Consider the following 14,270-nt stretch of genomic DNA (forward strand, 5'->3'; position numbering starts at 1 on the left):
TGGGTGGGAGGAGGCTGTGCTGTCTGGGGCAGTGCAGGGCCAGGCTGTCAGTGCCAGAGGCCACATACAGTCCGCCTGCCTCTGTCCTCAGACTGCGCGACCAGGTGCGTGCATTAGGTAGGGGACAACTGAAGTTGCTTGTTGTGCTTCTGTCTAGATGAGCTAGGCTGTGGCCTGGGGGTAGGAGCCTCAGGCCTGAGGTCTGGTCTCAGCCTGATCCTGCGCAAAAAGCCTGCTTTGAAACATACAGAATTCCTGCGGTCTTGTTCTCCTGCCTGCCTTAGTAGCCAGTTCCTCAACTCCTGTCATGTGGATTCTGCCGGGGAAGAGGAGGAACTGCAGCTTGAAGTTCTGTGGAAGCTCCGGGTCCCACTCTAGTGTCCCCAGAGGCAGGTCACTGCAAGAAGCAAGAGTTAGGGTGTTGTTGCTTTGGGAGGGGTGCTTGGATGAATTCTTTTTTGACTGCCTGTATACAACATGTATGAAGTCACTTGCATTGGCTCAGGTTACCTGGGACTTTGAGAGGGCCTGCCCCTGATGGAGCAAGGAAGCCTATGGCGCCCTGCTCTGGTTGCTTCGGCAGTGGGCTCCTGCTCTCTGGAACTGAGATCTGGCTCATCCGTTCTTCATCATCATCACGCTTTTCTGGTTTTCAGGGAGAATTTGTGAACGAGTATGTTGGCGAGCTGATTGACGAGGAGGAATGCATGGCAAGAATTAAATACGCACACGAGAACGACATCACCCACTTCTACATGCTCACCATAGACAAGGTAGTGCTGCCCGGACCTTCACAGCTTGCGTTGAAGTGTGCTGAACACGGTTCCTGGCGCTGGAGCCTCTCATGGCCAACCTTGTCTTGTGGTGACAATATCATTTTGTCCGTGTGTTGCTTTTGTCCAGTGTGTGCACATTTTCTCCTGAAGCGAACAGTGTCTTCTGGCAGCCTGAAGGCCGGAGCTGGCTGGCTGCGTGAGTGCGCCCTGGGAGCCTCATGTGCCCCACGGGTACGTGAAGAGTGCTGAACAGTCGGCGGAGTGTCAGTGGACAGAGGAGAAAAGCCCAGATTAGGAGAGTTACATATGTTCTCAGTTGCATGGTGGGGTTTCCTGGTTGTTGGTTGCTTGTCTAAAACCCAGATGTGTAAAAACAGTCTGGAACACACGTGTGCTAGAGGGAGGATGGATGAGATGGCTTTTTCCTGAGTGGGGGTGAGTGAGACAAAGTGCAGTTTGACAGCTGGCACCCGATGGGGACAGGCCCTTTCCAGGGTAGTGACTCAGCAGGCTGGTCTGACCCCGGGGCATTCTGCTTGGTGCCTGAATGTTGGTTGAGAGGAAGGCAAACACAATGCATTTTTATGCTGCTGCTTGTCCTTAATCTCATAATCTAGCAGGAAGTCATGGCTATTTTTAAAGAATACTTGAAAACAAGGTAGAAAATGATCACACACCAAATGGTTTGAATAACTCATGGAGGAAAAAAAGACAATATGATGAGGTCTGGAGAGCAGCCTGTTGTAATTTGGGTGGCCCCAGAGACCTCACAGGGTTGTCCCCAGGGAGGCTGTGGCCCCAGGAACACTGTGTTCTAGTTATTCGCTGCAATTTGACCAGTCATGGGGCCAAGACCCTGCAATAAGGAATGTACTTGCTGCCAAGACCCTAAATATTGGGGCTGGGGCACCGGACAGGCTGTTGTGGAGATGGGGAAACCCTGCTGTGGACACGCTGTTGCTCCTGATGTCACGTTTCTTGGGTTGGTGGTGAGGCCTGGACAGACTCCTTGTGAGAAAATTGTGCTGATGTGTTTCAGTTTCAAGGTTGATAACTTACAGAGGGAAGGAGTGTGAGTGCACATGTACATCAGTGTAAGCACACACAAATCTGTGTAACAAATGACAGAGCAAGCATGGAAAGATCTGTAGTTGATGTGTCTAAGTGAAGGGTATCCTCGTGGTCACTGTGGTTGTATTCCATTTTTTTTCCTGTAGGTTTGAAATTTCTTAAAAGAATGGTTAGAAAGATGAGGACCCTGGACTAGAGGGGAGGCTGCTTTTCCTCTCTTGGGCCTTTCAGGAGCCCAGCATTTCCATCCACGAGGCTTCTCTAGGAGGCAGGTCTACAGACCCCAGAGCCTGGCAAACAGGAGTTCAGTAGATGAACAGAAAACCAAGAATAACCAGCCGTTGATGAAGGCTGATCATCTGTCCAGCCCCCTTGATGCTCTCCCACTTGTGCAGGACGGCAGGTCAGGGGCAGAGTTTGGCCCTGCCAGAGCCAGATCCGTGGAGGCAAGGGTCCACAGACACAGCATCCTGGGGGCCACGAGACATGGAACAGGCAGTGGCTTGAATTTGAACCCTTGTGTGGAGACCACCGCCAGAGCCTGCAGCTGGGGCCAGGGTGCCTGTGTGGACCTCGCAGAGGGCCATAGTCCCAGGGGAGGGAGGCCCACAGTTGCTTCTCCCTGCTGTCCCCTGCCCTTTGGGAGTGGCTAGGGAGGTCATTTTATTAGAAACTCAATCCTAGGCCTGTGTCTTATCATGTTTTGGAGTCTAAATTTAAACTACTTGTGTGTTGTAAGAAATGCGAAGTTGACCATGAAGTACACAATTGGTCTCTGAAATGATAATTCACTGAGGGTGCCTGACTGGAGCAAAGGTAAAACTTGTGACACACAAGAAACACTTAAACCATTCATACCTCGTGTCCTTGCGATAAAAACAACACAGACAAGACATACCTAAGTGTTTGCAGAGCACAGTGGAGTAAGGGCTCCCTAAGCAGACCTTTAGAAAGTCTTAGCTTTGAGTGAGAACTGAAAGGAGTAGGATTTCCATCTGAAAGAAAATACAAAGGAAGTGTTAGGAGTGTTGGAAGCCATTGAAGGAGGTGTGGGCATCATGAGAGAACAGCAGGACGCAGACATGAACATGGACACACAGCCGTGGAAATGAGCCCAGGAGGTGGCTGGAGTGGAAGCCGGCACCAGAGAGGCTGTGGACCCCAGTGCAGGAGGATGAAAGGTGAAAGCTTTGTCAGAGTGGCCAGGAAATGTGGAAAATAGCAGTGTTCAGTGGATGTTCCAGAAGCAGAGACGGGAGTGGAGGGAAGGTCACACAAAAAAAGGATTTTCTGGAAGCTGATGGAACTGACCAAATTTCGAATAGAATGAATAAAAATAAATCTATGCTTGGTAAGTTAGTTAAAAAAAAAAACCAAAAACCCAAACCTGTAGGGTAGCAACGATGGTAAAGATAGAAAGCCCCAGAGGGAAGGAGAACACCTTCCACGGGGCAGCCATCCCAGTGGTGCCTCGGGGGCTCATCACTTGAGCGTCTGACTCTGGATTTTGACCCAGGTCATGATCTCAGGGTCAGGGTCATGAGCCTGGTGTTGGGTTCCACGCTGGGCATGGAGCCTGCTTGAGAGTCTCTTCCTCTCCCTCCACCCTTCCCTCTGCTCCCACATGCACCTGCTTGCTCTCTTTAAAAAAAAAAAAAAAGATGGAGTCGTCCCAAATGCAACAGCAGCCAGAAGACATTTCATAGTATCAGGAGCAGTAACCCTTGATCCTCAGTTGGCCCCACTGGCAAAGCTGGGAGCAGTCAGCTTGCCAACAGCCATACTTCAGAAAGAAGAAAACTGAACTTCATAACCTTGTACTTTGGTGAGTAAGTGTACATGTTAAAAGCACACAGGAAGTTACTAAATGAATACAAACAGAAAGTGTGACTTCCATGTCATTGATGAGTAGAAAAGTAGGTGGAGGGAAGGGGAAAAAGAGGAAAGAGAGTAATTAGCACGGATAAGACAAAAATACATGTATGGCGGTGATAGTAATAAATGTAAATGGCCTAATTTATAAGAGTAAGATTTAAATTGCTAAAATACAGGAGTCAATTTGAAGCTCTGTGACTTGTATAATAAAATGAACCAGGGGCACCTGGGTGGCTCCATGGGTTAAGCCTTTGCCTTCAGCCCAGGTCATGATCTCAGGGTCCTGGGATCGAGCCCCGCATTGGGCTCTCTGCTCAGCGGGGAGCCTGCTTCCCCCTTCTCTCTCTGCCTGCTGCTCTGCCTACTTGTGATCTCTCTCTCTCTGTCAAATAAATAAATAAAATCTTTAAAAAAAAAAAAGAACAAGAGAGGCGCCTGGCTGGCTCAATTGGAAGAACATGAGGCTCTTAATCTCTGGGTTGTGAGTTCAAGCCCCATGTTGGGGGGTAGAGATTACTTAAAGTATTTATTTTAAAAGGGGCACCTGGGTGGCTCAGTCGGTTGAGTGTTCAGCTCTTGGTTTTGGCTCAGGTCGTGACTTCACAGTCATGAGATAGAGCCCTGTGTCAGGCTTCGTGCTCAATTGGGAGTCTGCTGGAGCTTCCCTCTCTTCCTCTGCCCCTCCCATTTGTGTACTCGCTCTCTCTAAAATAAGTAAAAATGTAAAGTAAAAGAAAAGAAAACCAGAAAAGTCGTAAGAGTACTAGGAAAGAAAAAACTTGGCAGTCGCTAGCCCAGAGAGAGAGAAGGCTGCTCTTGGTACACTTCTGTCAGATAAGGTAGACTCTGGAGAGAGTGTCGTGGATAGAACAGCTGCATGGGCCATGCATGGTGAGGAAGGACAGCTCCTTAGGCCTCTCCTGCTGTGGCAGGGGAGGGGGCCTCCTGACTGGGTGGGGTTGTAGGAGGGCCCAGGGAGGTGGCAGTGGGGGCGGGCTTGAAGACTTCATAAAAGCAATTCAATGGAAAAAATATATGAGGGAGAAGGAGATCCACAGTGCAGCAACATGATAAGAATCATAAAAGAGCACAAGTAGGGTTTTGAGAGGACACGGTGCCTGCTCACTCCCAGGGCAACAACAGAAAGTATATGCTGAGAACATCTTGAGCAGAACTGAGGACAGACAGACCCGCCAGCCCAGCAGTGCCTTTGTGAGCAGTGCCTGAGCGGAAGACACCCAGGAACTCGCCTTCAAGAGGACACTGCCGAGGAGGAGCTCCAGGTGGCTTGCCAAGGTGTGGGGAAGCTCTAGTCAAGGAACCGTGTGAGGACAAGGAGCCAAGGATCTCTACAATGTCATTCCTGATGGGAACAAAGACGGGACAAGCAAGGGTGGCCAAGGTCATGAACTCTGATGACCTGGGGTTCGAGCGATGACTCAGGTGATGGCAGTTGAAGCTTATCTAAGAATGAAGGTGGGTGAGTGGTAAGGTGATGGCACTGAAGCTGGAAGAAGAGGGAAGGGACCAGCTCTGTGCCCGCTGGCCATAGTGGTGGCCCCGTGGATGCCATGGGGACAGAGTAGATGAAGGGTGCCACGGATATAAATGCCAGGGTGTTTATAAAGCGTGGCCAGAAAAACAAAGTTCTCAACATAACATGAGAGTTAATTAAAACCCCATTACTTTATCATGAAAGCCTGAAAACCTCTGTAAACAGAGCCTATTGATGGGTTAGAATTGTGCCCGGCGTATCATTCCAAGCAAAGCTAAGCCCTCTGCTTTTCGTAAGGAACGCAGAAACTCCAAAAAGTTGAACATAAAACTGTGGGCAGAGGTACCAGGTGAGGGCACCCTCAGACAAGGGAGGACTCCGGCCTGCCGCATCCTGGGGTTTGGGGGAAGGCCTCTGAGCGCATCTGGGACGCCCAGCCACAGCTTTCCTGCAGCCACAATGTGCGAGGCTGGCAGAGACCGGGGAAGCTGGCCGGCTGTCTCCTGGGCTGAGAGAGAGGGCCCTGGACAGATAGATAAGCTCAGCCTCAAAGGAGCAGCACAGCACAGGTAATGAGGGAGAGCAAACAGCAGAGCTCATGAGTCACTTTTTACAAACACATGGGTGATGACCTGTACTTTTCAAAAACTCCCCTCCCACACAAGGCTAGATTCCCCAGCCCAGCAGAGCAGTTCTGCATGGGACCGCACACCAGGTGCGGCGCACCCACTGGGCGCCCAATGGGCCCAGCCCAGGACTGACGAGAGGAAGACACGCCTCTGGTAAATCACTCAGTGGGTGCCAAGGAACTGAGAAAATGTTGACCACCTCCAGCTCAGGAGACAGACAAGAAGGCCTCTTCCTCTTGCTTGATGAAGACCTGAGCAAGGCTCAGGAGGGAGACCAGATGCTTGCTGCTGCTGCGGTTCCTAGAGGGGATGCTGGGAGGCTATGCACATTGGTGTCTGGTCCCCCCCACCCCACACCCACAAATACTGGGAATGCACATATTCACAGTTTTAAAATCAATGTCAGAAACCCTGAGTGCCTAAAACAAAAGATTAACAAAAGAGCTGTATAAACTGGGGAAGTTCTCAGAGAAGGTTCTATGAAGTTAAAAATCGAGTGGTGTTCTAGGAGAAAGACTATGACATGTGGTTACCAACGGTCTGGTATCCAGGGTACATAGGCACAGAGAACAGAGCGAAGACATGGTGGGCTGTCCCCAGGTACCCACACACACCTAGGACGTGCCCTCAGCTGGTGTTGAATTGCCCATGGGATCCCCTGGGGCCTGTTGCTCTGGGGAGGACCTTAGGGACAGGGCTGCCCCGCTGCTGGCTGTCATCGCAGACTGTGTTCCGGAAAGGGTTTGGGGGATTGCCAGTACAGGTTGTGAGAGTGTAGTTGCCAGTGTCATCCTGGGGGGCTGTGGTGGGTAATGGGATGCAGCGGTGAACTAGGGCCCTTATGTGGTGGGAAAGAGCAGGCCGCACAGCAAGCCCACGTGGCATGGGTGTAGCTGAGGCGGGAGGTGTCGGAGCCAGCCTGGCCTGGACAAGGGGGACCCCGTGGGGCAGCGTCACCGGGCAGGGGCACCCAGCCCAGGGCTCCTGGGCCTACGGATATGTGTGTGCGTGTACACGTTTGTGTGCCCTGTTCAGACACAACTTTGCACTTTGTATCATGACCGTCGTATTTGATGTGCCTAATTTTTTTTTTTAAAGATTTTATTTATTTATTTGACAGAGAGAGATCACAAGTAGGCAGAGAGGCAGGCAGAGAGAGAGAGAGGAGGAAACAGGCTCCCTGCTGAGCAGAGAGCCCAATCCTGGACTCGATCCCAGGACCCTGAGATCATGAAATGAGCCGAAGGCAGCAGCTTAACCCACTGAGCCACCCAGGCACCCTGATGTGCCTAGTTTTAAGTGCCCTCCTGTCCGGAAGACATTTCTTACCTCAACTGCTCCCTGTGGCCTGGGGACCCCTTGTGCAGCCGGCCGGTGACTGTTAGGCTCCACTCTCCCTGTTGCTAGTGATGAACACATCCTTGTACTCAGGGGCATGGGCACACTGGCGAGTTTGGCACCAGGGCAGGTCCGCAGTGGGCCCCTGTGTCTTCACCGTTGTCGGCTTGCTTTCTCCAAACTGTCCCTGTCGGCCTGGAGCTGGGCCCTGTGTCTTGGCCAAGGGTCCTTTCGTGGCTTGAGATCAGGTGGTGCTGGAGTTTGCTCTTCTGTCATCTGCTTAAGGAAGTGGACACCTTTCTAGATTGCGTCTGTCTGGGTTTGATCTTGGGGCATTGCTTGTTCATATCCTTTGTCCATTTTGGAACTGGGCTCCTCTTTTTCTTGTCAGTGAATGTGAGTTTCCGTTGTCTGTGGATGTTGACCTTCACGTGTCTCCTGGCTCCTCCTCTGTCATGTGATGGGTGGTATTGGGGAGCCAGCACTCACTGGGGCTTGGTCCTCTCCATGTGGTCCTGACCTGTCCCCTGTGAGTGAGAGAAACAGGACTGGTTTGGGGGTGTCCTGTCCGAGTGGACATGGGAGACCACGGTTTCCAGGACAACATTGCTGTCCAGCAGTGAAAGTTGCTTTTGTATGAGGCCACGATGGCTGAGCGCCATGTGCCTGCGTGTTCTAGTGCTGTTGACTCTCCGGTCGTACCTTACAGGACCGCATCATTGACGCTGGCCCCAAAGGAAACTATTCCCGGTTTATGAACCACAGCTGCCAGCCCAACTGCGAGACCCTAAAGTGGACAGTGAACGGTGACACTCGTGTGGGCCTGTTCGCGGTGTGTGACATTCCGGCAGGTACGTCGTGGCCAGGGCAAGGCAGTCCTGGAGCAGCCCTGAGGCTCGCCGGGGGTTGGGGTGGTGGAGGCTCTGCAGGTGGCTTTGTTCCCAGCGTCTGTCTCGAGAGCTATGAGGGCACGGGAGTGTGTTCTGTGGACCTGGCAGAGGCTTTCACCTTGACAAAGAGCTCAGTATTTCCAGTGCTGTGTGTCTCTTGCCACCTAGGGACAGAGCTGACCTTCAACTACAACCTGGATTGTTTGGGTAACGAGAAAACAGTCTGTCGGTGTGGAGCCTCCAACTGTAGCGGGTTCCTCGGGGACAGACCAAAGGTAAAGGCATGGCTCCCATCGTCCCCAGCGGACATCAGCATTTCTGACGTCTGAGCATATCCCTCTTAGTGAAAAGTGGCTTCTTCTGAGTTGACTTGTTGCTCTGACAGGTGGGAGGGGGTCCCCACAGGGTATGGGCACAGACGGCCGCGGGCTGCAGGGAGGTCAAGGGCCTACCAGGGGAGTGTGCCAGGGCTGCAAAGTCCCACAGGCTGGGGTGTGAATGGATCTGCTCGAGGCCAGAGACCTGAAACCAGAGTGCGCACTCTCTCTCAGCACTCTCCCAGCTTTTGGTGGTTTCCAGCAGCCCTTGGCATTGCTCACCTTTGCTGTGTTCTTCACGGGGCCTGCTCCCTGTTCTGAGTCTCTTCTGTTTCCTCTTGGTACCCCCTACCCCAGTGTGACCTCACCCTAACTTAGGTACAAGTAAGGTCCCATTCTGAGATTCCAGGAAGGGTCACGATTCCCTACCTCGTCGTGCCACACAGCACCTGGCCCCTAAGGTATTGGTGACCCCAGGCATGGGCGTCTGTGTCAGTGTCTGCTGCTTTAACCGGGGAATGATTCCCTCTTACTCATAATGCAGTTACTACTAGAAAGAGCCAAGGATGCACCCCATCGGGGCAGGAGCAGGTTGGGATGGCTGCTATGAGGTACTGCAGTGGGAGACTTTTGGCAAAGCTGCTTTTACTTTCTGTGCTCAACTGTATTTCCATTTAGCGAAATGGATGGCCTTCCTGGGTATGTGTCCTGTCCCCATTTTCTGTCCTTTTGGTGTGAGAGCGTCTCCAAAGGCCTCTGGAGCCCCTGCACATCCACTCTTGCACTTTGCAGTTCATTCTGGCTCCGTCCATGCAGTTCTTTCAAGGAGACTTCACTTTTCTTTTTCTAGACGTCAACATCCCTCTCTTCAGAGGAAAAGGGCAAAAAGACCAAGAAAAGAACTAGGAGGCGGAGAACCAGAGGTGAAGGGAAGAAGGAGTCCGAGGACGAGTGTTTCCGCTGCGGGGATGGTGGCCAGCTGGTGCTGTGTGACCGCAAGTCCTGCACCAAGGCCTACCACCTGTCATGCCTGGGCCTGGGCAAGCGGCCCTTCGGTGGGTGAGCGGGTCCCCTGGTGGCCTTCGGGGGTCCCTGTCCATGGCTCTCCTCTCCTGGTCACCGATTCACTGGTGACTCAGGTCACGAGGCCCAGCCCAGGTTTGCAGCGGCCCAGCGCAGAGGCCACGCTGGAGCTGGTGGCGTGGGAGGAGGGGACGGGCCAGGAGGGTCAAGCAGCGGCCTCTGCCTTGCACTTTCAGCCTCGTTTCAGAGAGATTACAGGTGCCTGTGTGAAAATATTGACTGGGATCTTAGAAGAAAAACAGGCTCTTAGCCAGAGAAACTGAAGTTATAATTGGAAAAGTCCCACATGTTTAAGTATAAAAGAAAAGTATGGGGTTGCCTGGGTGGCTCAGTTGGTTGAGTGACTGCCTTCGTCGGCTCAAGTCATGATCCAGGGGTCCCGCTCAGCAGGGAGTCTGCTTCTCTCTCTGACCCTCTCCCTTCTCTTCTCCCTCCGATCCTCTCCCTTCTCATGCTCTTTCTGTCTCGCAAATAAATAAAATCTTTTAAAAGAATTAAAAGAAAAAAGAAAGAAAAGCATGATTTCATAGGCAAATGGGAGAGAAACCTATTTGCTGGAGGTGTGATAGTGACCCCTATACATGAGTGCCAGAAGGACCATGGGTCCAGGCCATAGCAAGGTCACAGAAGCTGGCCACACGTGTGCAGAGCGGCAGCCTGGGATTCGGGGATGCGGGTACCCTCTGTCAGGCCTGCCTGCCAGACCTGTGAGTGCCCACCTTCCGTTCGCTCTACATTTTCACAGCTCCATAGGAAGCAGTGTCTTGTCTTACTCTGTGTATGTCTCACCAGACAGTTTTAAAATTGGTTTCCAACCATGAAGATGTTAGACATTGTTAGGGTTCCGTCGCTTCTGCTAATTTGTTGTGTTTCATTGCAGGAAAGTGGGAATGTCCTTGGCATCATTGTGACGTGTGTGGCAAACCTTCCACTTTGTTTTGCCACTTTTGCCCCAATTCGTTTTGCAAGGAACACCAGGAGGGGACGGCCTTCAGCTCTACCCAGGATGGGCGGTCGTGCTGCTGTGAGCACGACTTGGGGGCAGAGTCGGCTCGAAGTGCCAAGACTGAGAAACCCTTTCCAGAACCCACCAAGTCCAAGGGGAAAAGGAAGAAAAGAAGGTGCTGGCGGAGGGTCACAGAAGGCAAATAGCGCCAGGCGGCGGCTTGGCCAGATCCAGGGGTAGAGGGCCACGAGGGGACTGGCCCAGAGGACCCAGCTCGAAGCCGCTATGCCAGCCGTGTAGGCCTCCTGGGGGGGGAGCGCCTGTCCACCACTGAGCCATCCTCAGCAGCGCCCGCTGCGTCTGCACTGATGACCCATCTGAGCCGCGAGGTTCAGAAGGTTCCCGGACAAACAAGCCTTACTACACAGCATTACAGCTACACTTGAATTTCTGAGAATGTCAAGGTCTCCTCCCACTCTATTTTTGTAGGTTAAAGTTATAATTGAAAATTAATTGGCATATGAAATGTTTTTATCTCACCCAAAATGTAGAGAGTAGTATTTTTCTAAAGGCTCACTATTATCTTTTTGATTTTAACAATGTTACTTGGCCTGCTTACCTGTCTTCATCACTCAGGAGAGACCAGGGTGGGGCCTGGGCGAGGACTCAGACCCTGGATTCCCTGGAAACCATGACTTTGATCATTATTTTGCTCTTATGAAACAGCTGTATGATTTTTTTTTTTTTTTAAATACTAATGTGAAGTTTTTCTTCAAAATGCTTCTTTTCCATCCTAGTGAGAAGCCGGCCCCAGGAGCGGTGATAGTGACATAGTGTGTGTGTCAGGTGCCCCTGTAGTTCATTCCGATGCGCATCTGGACTGAGTGTGGGGTCTGTGCCACCCGGCCTCTCCCGACCAGGCCTGTCTCCTAAACGTACCCGGTTCTTACCATCGTTTAGGGGAAGACTTTGTATATTTTTTTCATTTGGCTTTTCTTTACCAGTTTCTGGCTTTTATTCTCAATATATTTTTGCTAAACTTGTTTCACAAATTAACGCCGACTGAAATGTGTATTTACTGGTGCGGCCCCGAGTTGTCCCAGCAAAAGGCACACCACTCAGTAGGGGTGTAGCCCCGTGGTGAGTTTGTGTAAAGTGAGGAGTTCGTGGAGATGGCTCTGTAGGAGCTCTGTTCCGCCCTGTGGCACCGCAGGTGACTGCTGGGAGCAGGGCAGGTGCTCCCCACCCCGGGGACCCAGTGCACACGGGAGACATGCATTTCCAAAACAATGTTCTTTCACGGTCTGAGGAGAGACCCAGGGTTTAGAGCTAGTTACTGCCGTTGAGTCACACTTGTGGGTCTGTTCATAGGAAACGTGCTCAGCCAGGACATTGTGGAAAAACGCTTGCGCTGGGGCTCTGGGCCCGCATGGCCAGCACAGCAGCAGGCAGGAGAGTTCCCCCGGGAGATGGCCACTAACTCTCACTCAGTAGAAGGTCCAGCCCCGAAAAGAAGAAGCTTTTGAGAAGCTGCTGGGAATACAAAGTTGGCTTTTCTTTTGAAGTTCCTCTTGACTGTGGGGAGTCCAGAGCACCCTGAGGATGGGGGCCTGCAGGCTCTGTGCACTGCTCGCAATGGGAGGGGACTGTTCAGCAGCAGATGCTTTTTCTGGCTCTTTCTTAAGATAACCTGAGGAGGACATGTATCCTGCAGAGACATGCACACAGCCCTTCCTGAAAACAACTCCTGAGGTCTCCTGCTCCTTCCTTTTGTCGTCTCTGCCTTGCACAGTTGCAGGATGTCCTTGGACCCAGATCCCTGTTCACTGCTTCTCTGTGGTTCTGTGACACGAGCTCTTGGGTGCGGTGCTCTCTGCCAGGCTCTGAGCACAGGGAAAAATCTGCTGCTGGTGAGGCTCCCTTGTGTCTGCAGGTCCCCCCAGCACTAAGAGCAGGGTTTTACCAACTGTGGCCGTCCCTTTGGCACCTCTCCTTACCACCATCCTGGAGAAAGGAGCCATACACGGTGACCCAGGAGACATGGGAGCTTGGTCATCAGTTGACTCCTCCATGTGGCTCAGGTGGCCTCTGGAAATGCACTTGCTTTGGTAAGACACGGGGACTAGTGTGTTTGGGGGGGTTCCTTTTAGAACTCTAATTTTTCTCAAATCATCCTAAGAAAATACTGGATTGATTATAGATTTATGCTCATTACCAGAACAACTTGGAAGGTTCCAGTGACAGGCCCAGAGGTGCTCCTCCACTCGTGGGTTCTGGGCCAGGGCCTGAGGCTGTGGGGGCCTCTCTTCAGAGCCTGGGGCCTGGGGTGCAGGTCACATGCCTCACTTGTCCTTTCCCACCAGTGAAGGGGCTTCTGCATTAGACCATCAGACTGGGCTTGCAGTGCACTTTGGGAAGCAGATTAACTTATTTTTGGATTTGATGGAGTAAAATCTTGTGATTTTTGAGTCACTTTGATATTTTCAAATTCTTCTACAATCTTTCTGAAGGAAATACTGGAAAAATTTTAAATATGGTTATCCTCTTTCCAAAAACTGTTGAACTAATGAGCAAATAACACTAACTTTGAAAATCTCTAGAAAACTGGTTTATGAATCTCAGTACAAGGCTTCCTGTGGGGGCTGATGCGCTCAACTGAGTCTGAGGGAGAGCTCAATTGGGGGGAGTCATTCTGAGTATCCCCTTCAGTCCTTTGTCATGAACGTGAAGCAGAAACAAAATGAAAATTGCCCCAACATCTCCTGATTCCCCAGCATCAGGAATGGCCAGCACCGCAGCCCTGGCAGGTGAGGTCGCACCAGCACGTTTCCGGGTGTGGGGCCCAGGGACGTGTCTACCCTGGCACTCATGACATGCAACCACTATGGGGAATCGAGTGTGGCACCCATAGCACGTGGGAGACTGTCTGCCCTGTCCCGCGAGGAACCGCATGCAACACCCCACCTCCCAGGCCTCCCACATGCTCATGGTCCGCGCCTCAGATGCCTCTCAAGTTCTGATCCTGCCGTACAAACCACAGGGGGTGCAGTGCCCACCTTCCAGAACTACCGTATTTCCAGGAATTACAGATAAGCCTGTTTGATGAAAATTAACACAAATGACTATTGCCAAATTCTTGATCCTCCGAACAGCAGTGTTGGGCGTTAGTCACTAGAGTGAATTGCCGTCACGGGCGTCATGGTGTCCACCGTACCCTGTTGAGATGTGAAATGCCCTGTCAGAAATTACACACGAACTGAAGTGTGCCTGTCGGTGTTCGCTGGTTCCTACACAATGAGGTCAGGCTCCTTTCAGGAACACTTGGCGCTCTCACCGGTCTGCACAGACCTAAAAACTTGAAATTCCTTCTGGGGGGTAACAGACTGAACTGTAGACGTGAGAACTGCCAGTCAGGGGAAAATAGCATTTAAAGTGGCACGTTGTATTTGAAAAACTGTATATGAGTATTTTTGTATTAAAATTTTTTTTAAAGGCTTTCTTTCTTGAACTTATTTTATATGGGATGCATTTTGAAGTTTGGGGCTTTCCCCCACTTTTCTAGTTCCTTTAGCATCTGGCACAGCCCCGACACTGCCCCCTATCCTCCTACTGCCATCTGGCTCTCAACTTGCCACGGAGAGGCTGATGGGGTCTCCGGAGGTACAGCCAATACCAGACACAATAAGCGGGGCTCTCCTTTTCGAAAAGTGCCCCCCTCCTTTTTTGGGGTAAATAAATTACCACAAATCCCCATCAAAGGTGACACGGTCAGGAGAGGAGCTGCTGACTCTTCTCAGCTCCTGGCCCTCTGTCTTATCCGACAGAGAGCCTCTGGCTGTGGCTGTGTTGG

General features: G+C 51.6%; 1 protein-coding gene and 1 non-coding gene across 4 annotated transcripts in view; both read left to right on the plus strand.

Annotated features, from left to right (window-relative positions):
- Positions 1-13,915, plus strand: part of NSD2 (nuclear receptor binding SET domain protein 2) — a 96,127-nt gene extending 82,212 nt beyond the window's left edge. For all 3 annotated transcript variants that reach the window (XM_045074682.1, XM_045074681.1, XM_045074688.1), the window contains 5 exons: positions 657-773; positions 7,894-8,035; positions 8,243-8,349; positions 9,242-9,446; positions 10,355-13,915. In XM_045074682.1, coding sequence (XP_044930617.1) covers positions 657-773; positions 7,894-8,035; positions 8,243-8,349; positions 9,242-9,446; positions 10,355-10,626 — 843 coding nt within the window. In that variant the 3' untranslated portion in view covers positions 10,627-13,915. The remainder of the gene's footprint in view (positions 1-656; positions 774-7,893; positions 8,036-8,242; positions 8,350-9,241; positions 9,447-10,354) is intronic.
- LOC123391261 lies at positions 7,666-7,790 on the plus strand. The gene has a single exon (XR_006605893.1).
- Positions 13,916-14,270: the final 355 nt, after the last annotated feature.

The sequence above is a fragment of the Mustela putorius genome, unplaced genomic scaffold, assembly GCF_011764305.1.
Source record: "Mustela putorius furo isolate JIRA1106 unplaced genomic scaffold, ASM1176430v1.1 tig00000083_pilon_pilon_pilon, whole genome shotgun sequence".
NCBI lineage: Eukaryota > Metazoa > Chordata > Mammalia > Carnivora > Mustelidae > Mustela > Mustela putorius.